The 18,945-nt window shown below is 38.7% G+C and overlaps 1 protein-coding gene and 1 long non-coding RNA gene across 4 annotated transcripts; one reads left to right on the top strand and one right to left on the bottom strand.

Annotated features, from left to right (window-relative positions):
• Positions 1 to 1,307: 1,307 nt before the first annotated feature.
• On the bottom strand, positions 1,308 to 14,156 carry tbxa2r (thromboxane A2 receptor). 2 transcript variants are annotated; one of them, XM_044200212.1, is made up of 4 exons: positions 13,815 to 14,156; positions 9,224 to 10,108; positions 5,279 to 5,412; positions 3,079 to 3,209 (listed from the first exon to the last, which is right to left on the bottom strand). In XM_044200212.1, the coding sequence occupies exons 2-4, from the start codon at positions 10,016 to 10,018 to the stop codon at positions 3,164 to 3,166; spliced, it is 975 nt and encodes a 324-aa protein (XP_044056147.1). In that variant the 5' UTR covers positions 10,019 to 10,108; positions 13,815 to 14,156; the 3' UTR covers positions 3,079 to 3,163. The 2 variants fall into 2 exon arrangements, with proteins under 2 accessions (XP_044056146.1, XP_044056147.1); XM_044200211.1 differs by lacking the exon at positions 5,279 to 5,412 and having other exon boundaries at positions 1,308 to 3,209; positions 13,815 to 14,116.
• Positions 14,157 to 15,548: 1,392 nt separating this feature from the next.
• Positions 15,549 to 17,083, top strand: LOC122877970. 2 transcript variants are annotated; one of them, XR_006378381.1, is made up of 3 exons: positions 15,549 to 15,619; positions 16,673 to 16,745; positions 16,875 to 17,080. It is a non-coding gene; the product is annotated as an uncharacterized LOC122877970 (long non-coding RNA). The 2 variants fall into 2 exon arrangements; XR_006378382.1 differs by lacking the exon at positions 15,549 to 15,619 and adding an exon at positions 16,253 to 16,297 and having other exon boundaries at positions 16,875 to 17,083.
• Positions 17,084 to 18,945: the final 1,862 nt, after the last annotated feature.

The following is an 18,945-nucleotide window of genomic DNA, read 5'->3' as shown; positions in this document are numbered from 1 at the left end:
ACTGGCACTGTTCTGCAATTCATATTTTCCCACATGATCATTACTGTCAAACTGGAACCAACAATAACAAAATCAACATATATATATAAAAAAAACCTTTGTCCTTCACCCTCCGCGGGTGGTCTCATCCTTCGAGCTCGGGTCCTCTACCAGAGGCCTGGGAGCTTGAGTGTTCTGCGCAGTATCTTTGCTGTTCCTAGTACTGCAGTTTTCTGGACTGAGATGTCTGGTGTTCTTCCAGGGATCTGCTGTAGCCACTCCTCCAGTTTGGGGGTCACTGCCCCGAGTGCTGTTGCCTTCACCTTCCAAGCCTTCTCCAGCTTTTCTCTGAGTCCTTGATATTTCTCTAGTTTCTCATGTTCCTTTTTCCTGATGTTGCCATCACTTGGTATTGCCACGTCAACCACAGCGTCTTTCCTCTGCTGTTTGTCCACCACCATGTCTGGTTGGTTCGCCATTACCATTCTGTCAGTCTGAATCTGGAAGTCCCACAGGATCTTGGCTCGGTCATTCTCTACCACCTTTGGAGGTGTTTCCCACTTTGACTTGGGGTTTCCAGTCCATACTCAGTGCAGATGTTCCTGTACACTATGCCAGCCACTTGGTTATGGCGCTCCATGTATGCTTTTCCTGCCAGCATCTTACACCCTGCAGTTATGTGCTGGATTGTCTCAGGGGCCTCTTTGCACAGCCTACACCTTGGGTCTTGTCTGGTGTGGTAGATCTGGGCTGGAGTTCCCAGCATCAATTTTGCCTTAAAAAAATGAAGGTCTTCATGCTCACTAATATTAAAATTCTCACTTCACAGGAAACTTTTTGTTTCAAAGAGAGAATGTAAATATACTGGATCAGTTTGTTGCAGTCTTTACACTTCAGTATCACTGTTCTTAGTTTCTATGTGATGCTCTCTCTTTCTGTCTCTGCATTGGAGAGTATTTACTGTAAAATGAAGGAAGCATCAAACTACATATTGGAGTTTGACAGTTATGTTTTCTGGCTGACCAAACAATGTGAACAAGATATAAAGTCATTTTCTTTGCATACATGTAAGCAAGCAAACACTGAACTGGCAAGTTTTAAAATCCAGTTTGACTCGACTTCACTCATTCTGGCTACGCGGTTTCAGCTACATCAGTATTTGTCTGGTATCGATGTTTTGTTGTAACACTTTGTATATGATTGCACCTCTTTATGAAGACCTGAAATATATGGCACATTTCAGATGTTTAAATTGTAAGTAAAAGGGTTGAAATCATAGTTTTCAAGGCCGTGTGTTTGTTTAACAGAAAATAATATTTAAAATATTATTGATTTTCTGCATTTTACTAATCCTTTATTTATATACACAATCACATGCCATTTCTGTCAAGAACATTGAACATTTACATTTCATTTTCACTGGATGATACTGCTAAGGAGTTAAAGCAAGACACATCTAAGCCATTATCAGTGATTGGTTCAGTGATTTGTTTTGTAATTGAGTGACCTTGACTGATAATACAATGTTCAAAACAAACAGTGTGCAAGATCAGTGTGAATAGCTGGGTGACTGAGTAATCAAGTAGAGCAATATCACAGTTTCAGTGTCATTATATTATATATTATAATACAATTATAATATTATACAATACTAGTTACAATGTTTGTCATTACACTGCCCAAATTATCAAACTGAATTTGAATTATCCAACAACTAAATCATCCCCCACTCCCTGTTCACTGTTGTCATAAACACCTTCTCAGTTGACAGCAACTTGAAGTTTTAGTTAAATATCTATCTAAATATCAGAGGAAAGGCAGGAGGTGAGAGAGGGGGAATCCGATATTATGAACCCATACTAAGATTCTGTATTGGTCTGTGCTGGTTAGCAAAGCTGATTTTTATTCCAATTTTTCCCTGAAAACCATTCATTGTTTTGAATGTTCCTACTTCCTGAGCAACTCTGGGTCTAAGAAATATTTGCACAGGTAATATTCTACAAATCTTAAACCGAGGTAGGCACACATATGCTAGTTCAGATAAGAAAATACCTTCTCCAGATGGAAATATTGGACTTCAATATTGTTTGGCTTCCCCAGTCATTCACTTGATTCAAAGACAAGTAAAACAACTAAGTAAGCCTGTTTTTTTAAAAGTATCAATTCACCCAAATTACATAATATGTATTTTCCCACTTACCCTTACTTACCCGCACTTAACCTTCTGCACTTAAACTTTTTCTTACTTAAAGACATGTTTCAGTTGAATGTTTTAAACATAATTTTCCATCAGTTTGAGCAGCACAAATTCATTTCCTTTCACCTTCAATGATATCAATGTTATGATATCTCAAAACCTGCCAAAACTATTTTCATGACACCAATAGCGATAGGTGAGAAAATATTTGTTTTTGGATTTGGGTGATCTGACAGTTTAAGATGGGAGAGTTTAAAAATTAAGAGAGCCTAACCACACCAGAGATGCAGTGAGTAATCAGTAAAGTGGTAACATTCCATAACAAGTAACACATTTCTATAGTAATATAATATACTGCTACAACACTGTCTAAGATAGTAGGCAACTTAAATTTTCATTTGACAACAATTACACTTTCTCAGATCTTTATATCAGTAATACTGAACAGCTAATGTCTAGCATTGTTTTTATTTAGCATTTAGGGATTTCTAACTTAAAGAGACTGTACTTTATCCATTACAGGTTTGATCCCTAGTAGGTTAAGTGTCCAATCAGAATCTGCTCTCTCTTTATACTTTGCTCTAAAGTAAAGTGTCATTGCGAATACTGTTAAACATTTCAATGGTATGCAATAAAATAACAAGACTCACTCCTTTCAGATGCAATCCTGCTTCATATCACAGTTCACATGAAAACTCATCAGCTGCGACAACAACTAAAATCCAACCAATCGTGGAGAAGGAGGTGGTGGCTTAAATGTAGATGTGTCTATTACATTTCATTTCCCCGTTTCTTCTGCTCCATAAGAGCCCAGGGTGCTCGCAATTGAAGAGTGTGTGAACCTGCGGACTGTGTCCCTGATGGAGCCCCTTGACCAGTTGCCGCTGGGGTAGATTCTCTTAAGAACTGCCCTGCGGAACAAGATGTATACCCATGGATCCAGGATCTGGTTCCAGGTGGCAAAGCGTATCCATATAAGTAGGTATTTCACTTGGAGAGGACCTCCGGAAAGCACAGTTTGTGCAATAAAGACCTGGTGGAGGGATGAAAGTGGGGATAAGGATAGAGACAGAGGGATAAAGTAAAGAAGAGGCAAAGAGAGGAAAAAATGATGGAGGAAAAGTGTGGGGGAGGGATGAGATGACATGGGATGGGAGGTTTAAAGAGAGGAAATCAAATAGTTGCAGGGGAAGACACCAATTACAACAGACAGCAAATTATATTTGAAAAGAGTTGGAAAGAGAGATTAGAAATAAGGAACGAGAAGGAAACAATAAAATTGGTTAATATAAAAAATGACACACATGTGTTAAGTGCACTGAGGGAATGGCTAGGTTAATTTCGCCACAGCCCTCCTGAGGCAGTGGCTGCTGCAACACAATAATCCCTTTCTGCTTTAGTTAAGCTGCAGCATTGTATGAGGCATAGCCTTATTAACATTAACCCAACAGTCTCTTATGGGGGCAAAACATGCTAACAAGCTCCTTTAGGAATCACAAATTGGCTTATTGTGGTGTCTGTTCCAAATTCAGCTGGTGCCAAAAACTGTTCTCCTGTGGTTTACAAGCAGTGCAAGGAAAACACTTACCAAGATCCACTACATAGTGTTCTAAAACTGTTGCATGCAAGTGTTGACATGAAGTGCAAACCATAGTTTTAGTTAGGCTTTTTTTTCAGAGGCAGATACTGAAACAACCAAAGAATCACAGTTTTCCAGGGTTCAAGTTAGGTTAGTGGCTTCCACTTTTAGAAGCAGTTTAATTACTGAGCCTGAACAACTTTCTTGATGTTTAACTCTTATCTGTGAGGATTTCTGCTGCTCTGCTTCAAAGAAATGTTTGAGTAACTAAATAAAACTACAATCTGCAGATCATTAAGCTATCTGGGTTTTGATGAGAAACCATCTGTGTTAGTTTCAGGGAATGAAAGCAGGCACAAGGAAAATAAATAGTTTCAGCCCATTGTCATTTGTTTAAGTGAAATGTTTATTAACTTACTAGGAATGGAATGAAGTGTACATAGCAGCAGCAAAAGCAAGATGGGACACTGGCTGCACAATGAAGCATGCTCCATAGACGGTATAAAAGAAGTGGACATAGTAGCTTCAGGGTCTGAAAAGTGAAGCCAATGCAGAAGTGCCTTAAACCTGCACAGCCAGCATGGTGCAACTCCACTGTTTGCAAAAGAAGTCTGATTGTATAGAAGTCTATGAGAAAATTAATTTCTCACTTGATTTATTACCTCAGTTCATTTTGTAAATTATGGTTCCATTTAGAATAAAATAAATAAAACAATAAAAAAGGGTATGCTTTAGGGTGTGGCTACCTTGTGATTGACAAGTCGCTACCATTGCAACCTGTCAATCAGGAAAGAGGCATAGCAATGCGTATCCATAGCATTGTGTACATATAAAAATAGCCATGAACTTGTTTTTGGGTGTTGTCTGTGTCTTCGTCTTAGAACTTTGACCCTTTCACAGTGTGTTTTCAGTTCATGAAAGTTAGCTAACTGTAACATTTTAGTCGTCTAAAAATGTCTTGTTCAGCTTTCGATTGATCTAAAAGACACTCGAAGAAGTTGGCTGTTTTTTTCCCAGGTAAGTAATTCAAAATTAGCATCCAAATTAATATCACTTTTAATGTAAATTGCGGATGCACCTTGCTAACCAAGCTATCTAGCTAGCACTAGTGTTAACTAATAACTTAAGGTATTATATGGCGTTTGCTTTAGGTAGAAACCCTCACTCCTCCCCAGCTCCACCCTCTTGTCCAAATATGGTCACTTCTGGCTCCAAAAAAACAAAATGGTGACGGCCAAAATGCCAAACTTGAGGTTTCAAAACGGTAGTTCACAAACCAGTGGGTGACGTCACAGTGGCTACGTCCACTTATTTTATATAGTTTATGGCAAACTCCCAACGATACTTTGAGATTGATGGGTGATGTATGAATGAGTCCATCCATGAGTTTCATTGGCAGATGTTTAGGACATGCTGAGGTAGCCGGCCAACAGCCCAGAGTTATGATGGGGGTGAGCAGTTACTATAGGGAAGCTGTGTTATTGTCACAACCTTTAGATGTTTTTGTTTTAATTTTTACTCGCCTTAGTTGGGACACTTGGCACATGATGTATATCCAGGGGTCAAATATCTGATTGCAGGTGGCCATTCGTATGCAGAACAAAACATTTTCATCTCTTACAGGATCAGCAGTCACCACACTCATCAGAATATATATCTGTGCAGGGTGTCACACAACTGAGGTTAGACAGGACTACAGAAAAATATGTGTTCATCTCAGGTGGCTTTGACCTTTCTATTCCTTACTCTGATTTGTGCAATGTAAAGTCCCTATGTTTAGAGTTGACCTTGGCAATTCCTAGTGGAAGTATTGTACAAAGAGAAGAGAAGTATAATTTATTTGTTGATTATATTTTGTATTATTAATCTGAATCTGCAAAGTAACTAGTAACTAAAGTTTTAAAATAAATGTAGCAGAGTAAAAAGTACAATATTTCCCTCTGAAATGTAGTGGAGTAGACACCATTGACCATCACATCCTATTACAGAGACTGGAACATTTAATTGGCATTAAAGGAACCGTACTAAGCTGGTTTATATATGGTCTATCTATCAGATTGATCTCAGTTTGATCATGTTGACAGTGAGTCCTCCATGCACGCCAAAGTTAGTCACGGAGTTCCGCAAGGTTCTGTGCTTGGACCGATTCTATTCATCTTATATATTCTTCTAGGCAATATTATTAGGAAACACTCTATAAACTTTCATTGTTATACAAATGATACCCAATTATATCTATCGATCAAGCCAAATGACACTAATCAGTTAACTAAACTTCAAGCATATCTTAAGGACATGAAAACTTGGATGACCTGCAATTTTTTGCAACTCTAACAAAACTGAAGTTATTGTACCTGGCCCCAAACACCTCTGAAACTCATTATCTAAAGATATAGTTACTTTGCATTGCTCTGGCCTCCAGCACCACCGTAAGGAATCTCGGAGTTATCTTTGATTAGGATATGTCCTTTAACTCCCACATAAAACAAACTTCAAGGACTGCCTTTTTTCACCTATGTAACATTGCAAAAATCAGGCACATCCTGTCTCAAAATGATGCAGAAAAACTAGTCCATGCATTTGTTACTTCTAGGCTGGTTTATTGCAATTCCTTATTATCAGGCTGCCCCAATAATCCCATAAGACTTTCTAGTTGATCCAGAATGCTGTGGCACCTGTACTGACAAGAACTAAGAAAAGAGATCATATTCACCCTGTAAAATCCAGAATAGAATTTAAAATCCTTCTCCTCTCATACAAAGCTCTTAATGGTCAGGCACCATCGTATCTTAAAGAGCTCATAGTACCCTATTATCACACTAGAACACTGTGCTCCCAGAATGCTGCTATAGGCCTAGACTGCTAGGAGACTTCCCATGATGCACTGAGCTCCTCTCTCCTCCGCTCCCTCGCCACCTGTATGCATTTTTATCCCATTAATGCATGTTCCTAAATCGATATCTTCTCTCTCCCATAGTTTTGTGCTTTCTTGTCTCTCTCCTCTCTCCTTCATTCAGCAGGTATTTCTGCCTCTGGAGTTGCAGAGTCTGGATCTATGATTGCAAACCACCTACTGCCCCCATGTTCCTGCTCAACACCCACTACTACAATTATTATTATTAGTCTTATTATTATTATCATTATTATTCCAATCATTATTATTTTATTAATATTAATATTACCACTACCATTACATTATTATTATTTTATAATTCAATGTGAAATTTGCATTGTGCTACTGTATGCTCTCTTTCCTCCTGTTCTCTCTCTCTTTCCCTCTCAACCCAACTGGCACCCCCACCACTGATAGCTGGTGCTACAAAAGTAACATCCAAGTTGTAACAAACTGGAGTTTTCCTTTAAAGGCACTGATTTCACCCATGCTCTAAAGCTGAGATGTGATGATTAAGGGGCTCTCTCATCCAGGAGAAGACCAGAAGGCTTTCAGATCAACTACTTAGGAAGCTGCATTGCTAAGGAGCACATAAAGGGGAAGTGGAGAAAAAGAGGTTCAGACCTTGTGATGCCTCATTATGGTTCAAACTGTTGAAGGGCAGCGCTGATAACAACAAGAGCTGGATAGATAGGGTCTGGGGTAAGTGCTGTCAGATACCTGAAAAACCCATAACTTGGTGGACACCATTACTTATAGTGTTTTGCAATATAATGACTGAATGTATTTTTTACGTCCCATCAGCCACCTTACAGGTGATGGTGTTTCATTGATACTTTTTGTCAAAGTTTAGTCTATCAGATCACACATTTTTTTTCCTCTGTAGTATTTAACAAATTAGAATCAAGATCTGTGTATGATAAAAAACATATGGAGGCAATGTGTGAAATGTAATGATACATGATCATATATTCCCCTCCTGCCTGTAGCCAAAGAAGGCACATGTGCCTATGGGTGTTGTCACTACACACACACTGTCACAGACCTCAGACTATAATTACAGAGGCCCACACTCATTCACACAAGTTGAAACAGGGTCAGAGACCTTCCCGTGGAGTGCTGGCCTAATAGATCAGAGTGCTCAATTTATTCTGCAACTTCCTGTCAGTTGGTTTAGAGGGTTCTCAGAAAAAGAGTGGTGATCCACATAAGTCCAGAGTACTGCATATGAAAGTTTTTTTGGCAAAAGATAACTGTTGTGCAGGAGTTAATATGCAGAGATAATAATATTTGTCTCATTGACTGAATTCAGATGGAAAAAGTCTCATCAGGCAAACTGTATCAACCTTAAACAGCCTTAAATTAGACTTAAAGGGACGGTTCACCCCAAAATAAAAAAATTATATTTTTCCTCTTACTTGTAGTGCTATTTATCCATCTAGATTGTTTTGGTGTGAGTTGCAGAGTTTTGGAGGTATCAACCGTAGAGATGTCTGAGATATTTTTTAAATATAATGGAACTAGATGGCACTTGGCTTGTGGCATTCAAAGCACCAAAAAAAATAGATTTGAAAAACTCAATGGCAATGTCTCTTTCCAGAAATCATGATCCAGTTACTCAAGATAATCCACAACCTTGTTGTGAGCAGTTTCATGTAAGAACCTCACTAATCGTTATAATAACTATAAACCAACACAGCAATGACAATACCAACATAAACCACACAAACCACTGCATGTACTGAACAGACACATTACAAACACTAACAAAAAGTAACATTTGCATTTTGGAACATGAAACAGCTAACTTAACAAACTACTCAGTCCAGCACAAGGCATGATGGGAAATGTGAGCAGTCACACCGATAATTGAGGGTGAGGATCTTTTAACACCCATGCTTTCAACAGTCTTGAAGAACTCTTTCTTCCAAAAAACGTTCTTTGGATGGAATGGGTTCTTAATGGAACACTTAGTCTTACAAAGAACTCTTGAAAAACCCATTCTTCCTCTTCAAAAAAAAAGGTTCTTCAAAAGCAAATGGTTCCGGGTGTTACCTTACCCCTTCAGGAAGAAACCTTTTGAAACCCTTAATTCTAAGAGTGTAGATGGATATAAGGATATATATATGGATAATAGTACTACAGGTAAGAGGAAAAATATATGTTTTTGATTTTGGGGTGAACTGTCCTTTTAAATGTTTAAATTTTAAGATGTTATGTTATTTTTTGACTGAGTAAAAGAAATACAGCACATATGGTGTAAATGCTTCCTCCACAATCCTCTAAGCAGAAGAATCAATTTAGTGACTTTTTGTAAAATATTTCAGAGTAAAAAAGTTGCTCAAACATTTATGAAATAAATTCTAAATCTTGCTGCTACTTACTGCAATTGTTATCTTTGTGTGAAGTTGGCTAATTCATATTTCTACACTTTTAGATTACTCTTACAATGTAGGCCTACTGCTCAAACAGGAATTTGCTTTTCATTGTGGCTTTATAATTTTTCATAAAACCAGAGCTTAACATATCACATCCACACATATAGGGCTTACTAATTTAAAATGTGCAAACTCACCAGGAGGGGGCACCAGCAGGTAGAAGCGATGACCATGATGAGGATGAGCTGAACCATCATCTCTATTTCGTGGTCTCTGCGACGCTGGTTCCTGTCCTGTCCGCAGCACACCTTGATCAAGGTCACGATGCTCACTGTGTTCAGCAAAAATGACGCAGTGATGCACATCAACCCAACCAGAGAAAAGAGCAGGGAGAAGGCCAGGTCATTTCCCTTAGAGCTGATGTTAAAAAAACACCAGGAGCCGGGCATCTGTATGTGGTAGCTTCCAACACCTGTTAGGGGAAGCAAAGCTATGCAGCCTGCAATCAACCACACCATCAGCACCATGGAGACTGTGCGTCTCTTGGACATGCTGGTGGAGCGTGCAAATGGACAGTTGATGCCAATGAAGCGCTCCACAGCCATGGCAGCACCAAGCAGCAGTGGGCACAGTCCATAGAAGACCATGGACATGCCCATGAAGTTGCAGAAGTGGCAGGTCGGATCTAACAGGCGCCAATTAAAATGCGTAACATGGAAGGAGATCACGATGGAGCCTGTGACCAGAAGACCCATGAAGTCAGTGACCACCAGGCCACCCAGGAAGATCAGGAAGGCACGTGAGCGGCTATGTGACCGCTGGAAGGACTTGATGAGAACCACAAAGGCGATGAGATTGGAGGTAAGACCCAAAGTGGCAAAGATGGATGAGAAATAGGCAGAGGCGATGGTGGGGTGGTACTTGAATGGAGTGCTGTTGATAGAGTAGCACAGTGGGGTGTTGTTGGCGAGTGGCAGGGCTGAGGCATTCATGGTGGTCAGCTGATGTGGGGTCGTTGATTTCAGATGACTCAGAGATGGAAAGACAATACCAGTGTGTGGAATTCAATTTCTCTCTTCAACCTCAAAAGTAAAAAGAGAAAAGTTGACTTTCAAGACATTCTTCAAAAAGTTTGGCTTGCAGCAAGACAGAGAACACTTAAATATTAAAAATACATTGAAATATGCAAGCCAAATGAAATGAGCAAAGGGAGAGAGAGCAATACAAAAAACTAGCCAGCTACTGTGAGACTCGGGCTGGTTTTGCCAAAGCCTATGTGAAGCAGTACATTTTTGTTTACACTTGTGGATTCAATGCTAAATGGTCCAACTCATTAGTCAGAATGAGTATGTTGCAAAACTGCTGGTGCTGATTGGTTTCTATTCACTCATCCATCCAAAGAAAACACCCTTTATAGGTTGGCAGTCCAGCACAGTCTCTAGATTTGCCATCATTTCAATTGGTTTTACACTGTATTCACCAAAGTATTTGCTGAGATCTGGGAACATGGCTATGTATATTGCTACAACAATGTCTGACAATGCAAGAAACAGGAGTTAGTCAGATGATTAAACAAGTTGTAAACAAGCCAACAGGGAAGCCAGATTATCTAAACCACTTTATTTGGAGGTAAAACTGAAAGTAAGTGCATCCAAAATGTTGGAGATAGTTCCTCATTGTACAGGAAAACTGTGCACGTACAACTACAGAAAGTCACAGTTGAACCAGGTAATTGGGCTGTAAACTGTGATGGATGGTTACCAAGAACAGTTTCTGTAATTATTTCACTGTTTCCCGTCATTCTCTCTTTCTAACCTGGGGGTTTAAAACTTGTCTGATCACCTGACTGCTCTTGCTGTTTGTTTTCCCTGTCTGACGTCTTTTTACCGATGTAGCAATGTTCCTAGATCTCAGCAATTTACTTGGTAGGTACAATATTATTGTTACCAATAAGAATGATTGCTAAAACTATAAAAATAATAAACCAGAATGATCCTTTAAAGTCTTTGTTGTAATCCAAAGCATATTGGGGTACAGTAAGTGCATTTTTAGGATGGCCATATAAACCATATAAAGTCAATGTAACAGCACGTACATAACACCCACACAAAACACATGCAGACAGTAACAGCATGGACTGAGACCGAAATAGACAGAGAGTAAGAGAGCTGGCATATCCTGGCAGGAAATGCAGTTATATGAACAGTCCTGGCAGAGACACTGCCAGGAAACAGGAAATTAACACATAGTGTTACAATCAGTCTATGATGTTGTCCCTAGTGGTCTGTCCCCGTATATACTGTCCATCATAGTCAGATTGTATGAAACTGGCTTCAAATAAAGTGGAGGTACAGGCTGGATAGTCAAGTGAAATCAAATATGGGAAATAAATAATCAGCATTTTCATCAGCACAGACATTATTTCATTAGTTGACTTTTCAGCGCCACCATCTGTCATTTTAATGTGCTCCTGTTTTTTGTTCCTACACTTATTACTGCTCTCATATTTTCCTGTAATATTAGTGTCAAACTTAAAGAAACTGAAGAACAAACTGGAAAAGAAAAAACTTTTGGCACAATGATCTTATCTCTGATTCTATTCTGGTATTAACAAAGTGGGCATGAGTTAAGAAAAAAATTGTTATGTTAAGTGATGTTCAGTGCACATTGTTCAAATGGTATAATTTTGTAAATACAATTTTCATAATACCCAAAGTCCACGACAGCAGTTTTTGTGTCTGTCAAATTTTCCCAAAAGGCAGAAAACATAAAGATACATGAATTGAAAGAAACCTTTGGATCTTCTGCTAAAAGCTAATTACACTATTATCAGGTCCTTCCATCCCTTCGGGAATACTAGAATGAGACAGACGTTGCTTGGCGCCAGCTCTTGAGTGACCCTGAAAACCTTTTGAGTGTACCATTAGCCAAAAGTGCCTGTTAGCGTCTAAAATCAATATGTTATATTCATAATTGCTTCACTGTGGCAGTTCAATGGTTTCCTATCGAAACTAATGGGAAACCACAGAAACGTAATCATGAGGTGTGTGTACTGTATGGCTTGGAGAATGCTGAGTGTGTTCATATTTTTTCAAATGCTAAACAGATTGGCTACAGGTTTTTGCTGCAAAACAAACATTAGCTACTGCACTTGTAGTTGCATGAAATGAAAACAACCTGCTAAGTCCATTAGTACTGTATATGATGATTTGTTTTCCATGTTCGTATTGCAAACCACTTAATCAAATATATTTATAGTGTCCCTTAATAAAAAAATGAAGTCATGCATTTTTTTATCATCAAGGCAAAAGGCACAAATGCACATGAAAGTGAGCAATAAATATGGGAGATAATAAAAAGCAAGAAGAACGTGATCATCTCAAAGGAATCTGGCTCTCTGCACCAGTGTCACTAAACCAAATTCCTTTGCCTTTAGTCTACTTTGCTAATTAAGTGGGTTTGGCATTGTGCTCTCAATGAAGTAAACAAAAAAAACAAAAAACAGAACCCTCACTGCCTGCTGGTTTAAATAGATCTTCTGATAATTCATTTTTTCAAATAAAAGACCCAGTATATCAACCTAACTCATGAGACAGGTAAATGTTGTCTAGAGCAGAAAAATAATCTGCAACTATTTTGATAATCAGTCGTTTCAGACATTTTTCAAGCAAAAATATTAAAAAAATGCAAAACATTCTCTGGTTCCATCTTCTCAAATGAGATTATTTGCTTTTCATTGTCATAATTCACTGTAAACTGAATATCTTAAGGTTTTGGACTTGTTGTTTGAACAAAACAAGACATTTTAAGACATCACCTTAGGCTCTGGGAAGTTGTGATGGGTATTACTATGTTTTGACATTTCATAGACTATACAATGATATTCTATACATAGTCTACTATTGTGTGTGTTTGATTCAATATTTTATGGCACACCAACTACATGGGTCATAAGACAGTGGCCAACACACTGACAATGTGCTGATATGCCCCTCTGACTTTCAGAACTGAGGAAGCGTCTCCCTAAGGGGTCAACCTGCTGTTTATTTAAACATGTGCACCATCAGTGGGAGTTGATTCATGAAGCCTGGCCAATGTTGGTGTCATGTATTACCCATTGAACTACACAGGAACCACATCCTACAATACCAGGGGTAGTGCCCAAGAGGGTTATCCATTACAAGCAGGGTGCGAACTACTGGGGAGCCAGGGGGAGCTTGGCTCCTCTTAATATAACATGAGCTCCCCTGAAAACCTGATTTGTGAAATTTTTGTGGGTCTCTAAAATATTGACAATAAGCTATTTTTGCCATAGATTTCTGTTTCTGTATTTTCATCCTCACGGGTCATCCGTAAAATTAGGCTATTGATGTATGATTTATGCATTAGGGTGATTCATCAATAATTCACTTTAATAAAGAGACCGGCATGCATGCTATTCGTGCCATCGCCACCGAAGTGTGGCGGCACAATATCATAAACTTCACTTACTTTAACTCAAAAATCAGAAAAAAACTCAGGCCTCTGTTCTGATTTAAAGTAAGGCCTATTCCCAATTAACTGTATTATTCATTTAGCACTGATGGGTGTTGATGTGGACTGGAGCCCTTATAGGCATCTAAATCTTTTGGTTTTCTCTAGAGTCTAGACATGCTAAATGATAAATTCCAGGTTTCATTCAATCGTATTCCCAATGTTGATATGAAGTGTCAAACATGGCGGTTATTTTAAAAGGTTGCTGTTGACAAAAGGTATGCAAGTTTACTAAGTAATTAAAATGTGTCTTACCATCAGATAAGTTCTTTCAAGGACCAAGCTGTCTCTCAGTTCAGTTTGCACTATTCCATCCAAACCGTCATTCTGCACTCGCAAGATTAATTATGATAACGTAAATAATCACAGAAATAGGTGGGAAACATGCCACACACACCAGGTCCTATCTGATGGAAATAAAGTCCTACAGCAGACTGTTAGCAGTCACCCCGATCATCTCCACTCCCTTTTTCCACAACTTAGATACTAATTTCTCCCCACCAGTCGCTGTTCATTTTGCTCAATTCACTCCACCCCGGAAGACAAAGGGGAAGGGCTCTGGAAAGGCACCACATAGCATTTTAGGCAGAAGAATGAGCAACAGAGGCAAGTTGTACAGCATTAAACTAGATTTAGTAAGTGGTGCAATGCTGGGGACAAGGGCATTTGTTTCATGTTCTGTTTTACATGTGTTCGTGTGTGTGATTGCGGTAGTGAGGTGGAGCCGGGGGCTGCGGAAAGCATGTTGATAATGTTGCTGTCTCTAAAGGCTGCAGAAAGGTGTTTTTTTTGTTGCACTGAACACATACAAGTATGAACTGCTACACTGTTTAAAATGCCAAAAAATAAAATAAAATAAAATAAAATAGAAAATTAAAGTTGGTAGGACCTCAGAATCAGAATCAGCTTTACTGCCAAGTAGGTTTACACATACAAGGAATTTGCTTTGGTATTTTGGTGCAAGTACTGCAGGTCAAGAATCATAAATAAAAAATATTAAATTGACAATAAGATATTAAATAATATTAAAAAATATTTTAATGTGCAACAGTTTACATTATGAGTACTATAAGTGTGTGTGTGTGTGTGTGTGTGTGTGTGTGCTGATGTTCTTAGCTGTGAACCAGCTTTTGTCATTGTAATAACTCATCCTGGTGCGTGATGGTACAGGATGTTGGTAGCAGTCCTGAAAACATCCCAGTCAGTCCAAGCACGCCTGAAGGTCCTCCATAGCATCACTGGTCTACTGCTTTGATATCATCACAACAGGCAGTTGTATACAGACAGTATATTATGCTTATTATTATAGCTATAATTTCTTCACATAAAGCAGTGAAAAAAAGCTGTATGACAATAATGTTTCTAATGCAAATGAATGTTGCAAGGCTTTTGTTGACTTGAGACACTGACATTAGATTCATAACAGTGGAACAAGTGGTAAAAGCTGGACATGCCTTCAGCAGATGTTTTTTATTTTCTGGTTTTAGGTTTTATAAAGAATCTGACTTTTACACAGTTTGCATAACTGAATGACTTGTTCAGATAGACATATGCAGCGCAGATGTGGCCCATGACTGCCAAATATATTCAGCTAAGCACAGGTCTGTAAATCAGTAACAAGGAGAATCTAGCAGGAATGAAGATACAAGAGTCAAATGGCCATATCTATTTAACAGCATCACCGGTTTTGGGTTTGGAGTAAAGTTTTATTACATGAACAATTGTCAGCAGAAGTGCTAACTAACAATGTGGTATTTAAGGTTTTTAAAATTAGCAGGGGTTGCACTCAAGGCTCACCTTTATCACCACTCCTCTTTATCCTGGTGATAGAACCATTGGCTATAGCATTCAGAATGCACAAAGGAATTCATGGAATTCAGATTGGAAGCATAGATAACAAAATGTCACCTTTTCAGATGATGTCATCTTGTTTTTAAAAAGACTAGACTCCTCCATCCCTACTCTATTAGAACTCATTAGACTTTTTGGCAAGATCTCTGTGTAGTGTAATCGTGCAACCATGAATTCCTCTTGGCCCTGAGACACCACGTGGAGACCAGGTTTTCAGTTTATTCTTTCTTTCTTTTTGTCCATACACGCTTTCTCTCTGCATCCGTCGTTCCTCCGACCACCTCTCCTTCTCTCTTCTCCGTTGTGTCCAGCGTGCTACTGTATTTAAGGAGAGAATAATTAGTTAACCGTGTTCAGCTGTGCCAATTATCTCTCCTTGATGCTGCTCACCTGAGCAACTCCCCCACCTCTCCCTCTGCAGCTGACAGCTACCCATACCCACCTCCACACTCTGGTTATAAAATAAATGCGTCAAAATCTTCAATTATGATACTCAATGAGGAAGAGGAACAGAACCCAAGTGTACATGTCCTTAAATGTAAACTTTCAGAGAAATTAACTTAAATTGGCATTAATATTGCTCGACAGCTAGAAAAAATTGTATCCATTAAAGGTGGGGTATGCGATTCTGGAGAAACCAGTACCATGACAAATACCATGATACAGAGCGAACAACGACGCAGCAAGTAATGTAACTAACGTTGTGGGTTAGCTTAGCTAGGTTGTGGGTTAGCAAACTGTCCCTACAGTTGTTGCTGCAAAGCTAACAGCCAGAGAGGACGAGATGTTTCCCAGAACCAGCAGACCAGCTCCAGACAGCGATACTCACAACTCTCCTGCTACTATAGCAAACATCACAACAACAGCATATCTTGGCAAACTAGAAAGTAAGCTGAATGTCCGAGGGCAAGTCATTTAACGTTACCTGACACACAAATTATGGCTGGAATGGCTGGAATAGTGTTGTGTAGCTCTGTTTGAACCACTTTGTTTGTTTAGCATTTACAGAGCCAGGACTGTGTACAAACACCTTTTTTCAGTGCACACACTGAACAGACAACTAGCAAACTGTGAGGAGATATTTGCTGAATTTGACAAAAAGAAGTGTATTGGATTAGAATAGCATACCCCACCTTTAATTATGAACATGTCAGTCTGTAACGCAGTCTATAGACCGTTGGATGTCTTTACCTGTCTCTCTTAATGGAAGGATAAATATACTAAAAATGAACACATTACCAAAAGTTATTTACTTGTTTCAGATCATTCTCCTGGTGCCATCTATCTATATATTCTCAAGAATGAGAAAACTTTTCAGTTCATATGGAACGCAAGGTACCCTAGAATTTGCCTCTCACTAATATACTGTATCTCGCATTTGATAGATGGGGGCTGAAATGCCCAAACCTCCTATGGTATTACTGGGAGCACAGTTGAGAACAATAATGTTTTACTTTTCAACAGATTCCCCTGTGTGGATGGCTATGGACTCAAGCTCTATCAATACACATCACAAGACATCTTAATGATGTTCGAGGAATTATCAGCTAGACACACCATCCCAAGGAAACACTTTATCTGAAAGTTTTTACAGATAAGAAGCTTTATCTTTTCTAAACAACACTCTAATGAATAGAAATTGCAATAATAGGGGTTTAATTTAATTGATGTATAATTGGCTTACATCGGGTTCCACAGTATCCTCAGAATTAACATTTGAGGCATAGAAGGGGGACCTAAATGTAGAAATATCAACTGAGGAATGGGGTGAGGCCTGTACAAAAGCCCAAGCACAAACAACTGGAGGGCACCTACACAACATAGCTAAAATGATGTCTTTTCTGTTCTTAGCTGATGCAGAGATCCTAATTCATGCTTTTGTTTCATCCAGACTTGATTATTGTAACGTTTTGTTGTCAGGTCTACCACATGCTAACACTAAAAGACTTCAAATGGTTCAGAATGCTGCAGCTAGGATCTTAACTAAAACTACAAAATTTGATCATATCACACCAATTTTAGCTTCCCTTCACTGCCTCCCTCTCCATGTCAGATCAGACTTTAAGGTGCTTCTAATGACTTCCAAAATTGTAAATGGGCAAACCCCTTCATACATGTCTGATCTCCTTAAACCTTGTAACCCATCCCATGCTCTCTGCTCTCAGAATACAGGGCTCCTGTCTATCCCCAGAGTTAAAAAGAAGTGAAGTGGCTAAAATCCAAGTCAGAAATGTAGGTGTAATTATGGATTTTGATCTAAACCTTAACCGACACATCAACGCAAATGCAAGATCTATCTACTATCACCTTAAAAATATCTCCAGAATTAAAGAATTAATGTCCAAGCAGGACATTGAAAAACTTGTTCATGCATTTTTTTAGTAGGCTTGACTACTATAACAGTGTCTTCACAGGTCTATCTAAAAAAAAGCTATTAGACAACTGCAGCTGCCAGAGTTCTAACCAGGACCAAGAAAATGGACCGCATCACACCAGTGCTAAGATCACTGCATTGGCTTCTGTTGCTTGTCTATAAAGCACTCATTGGGTTAGGACCAAAATACATTTATGATCTTCTTCATTGTTATGAACCCACTAGACCTCTTAGGTCTTCAGGTGCTGGTCTGCTTACTGTTCCCAGGAATAAACTTCCATAAAATCTGGTCTACCCCCACATTACAATACTTTAAATCATGCCTTAAAACATTTCTGTTCGCCAGTGCTTTTTGTAAATGCTTTTTAATGTGTTTTTAATTAACTTTTCATTTTCACTTTTTTAGTCTTAATGTCTTTAGAACTTTTATCTTGTCGATCTCTTGTTAGTTCTTTTGCATTTCTTAATTGTAAACTGTTTTACCATTACTGTATTTTTTATTCTGTAAAGCACTTTGAATTGCCTAAGTGTATGAAATGTGCTATATAAATAAAGTTGCCTTGCTGTGCCTTACCACTCTCATGTCTGTGTGTTAAGCAAGGAGCTAGATCTGGGAGGCAATTAGCTTAGCTTAGCATAAAGACTGGAAGCAGGGGGAAACAGCTAGTCTGGCTCTGTCCAAAGTTCGAAAATACGCCTGACAGCAACTCTACATATGACATTAACATGTATCTTGTTTGTTTAATCCATACGCAAACCAAAATGTAAAAATGACAATTTGTGGTTTTAGGTGGAGTTGCGTAGTATAACTATTTATTGACCAGCAACAGCCAGCAAAGTGCCATTCAACCAGCACTATGACAGAGAAGCTCTGTACAAGATACTAGGCGGATGGATAAAATATTGTTTGTCTATTCCTCTATCTAATTTCTATCCACAAAGGTCTAACAATAATGACTGAATAATAGTTTCCGTTGGCTCTGCTCTACTCCAACACACATGCATACACACACACTCACCATTGAGTATTAAAAGGAAGCATATTGACTATTATTGTCAGTATCTTCCATTTTGTCAATTGTGGTGAAAGAAGTATGGGAAGTGATTAACACGGTGTAGTCCCTCATTCGTCCAGGAGTGTTCTATCGTAGAAAAGGTTTC

This window comes from Siniperca chuatsi, linkage group LG6 (assembly GCF_020085105.1).
Source record: "Siniperca chuatsi isolate FFG_IHB_CAS linkage group LG6, ASM2008510v1, whole genome shotgun sequence".
NCBI lineage: Eukaryota > Metazoa > Chordata > Actinopteri > Centrarchiformes > Sinipercidae > Siniperca > Siniperca chuatsi.
The sequence above is the reverse complement of the archived record's forward strand: the minus strand, read 5'-3'. Positions and strand labels throughout refer to the sequence as shown.

Bases quoted from the DNA above. Each gene is read 5' to 3' on its own strand.
- tbxa2r (XM_044200211.1), bottom strand. From the start codon at position 10,018: ATGAATGCCTCAGCCCTGCCACTCGCCAACAACACCCCACTGTGCTAC. The intron at 3,210-9,223 runs GTGAGTTTGCAC...TCCCTCCACCAG, and splicing joins CCTGCTGGTGCCCCCTCCTG to GTCTTTATTGCACAAACTGT.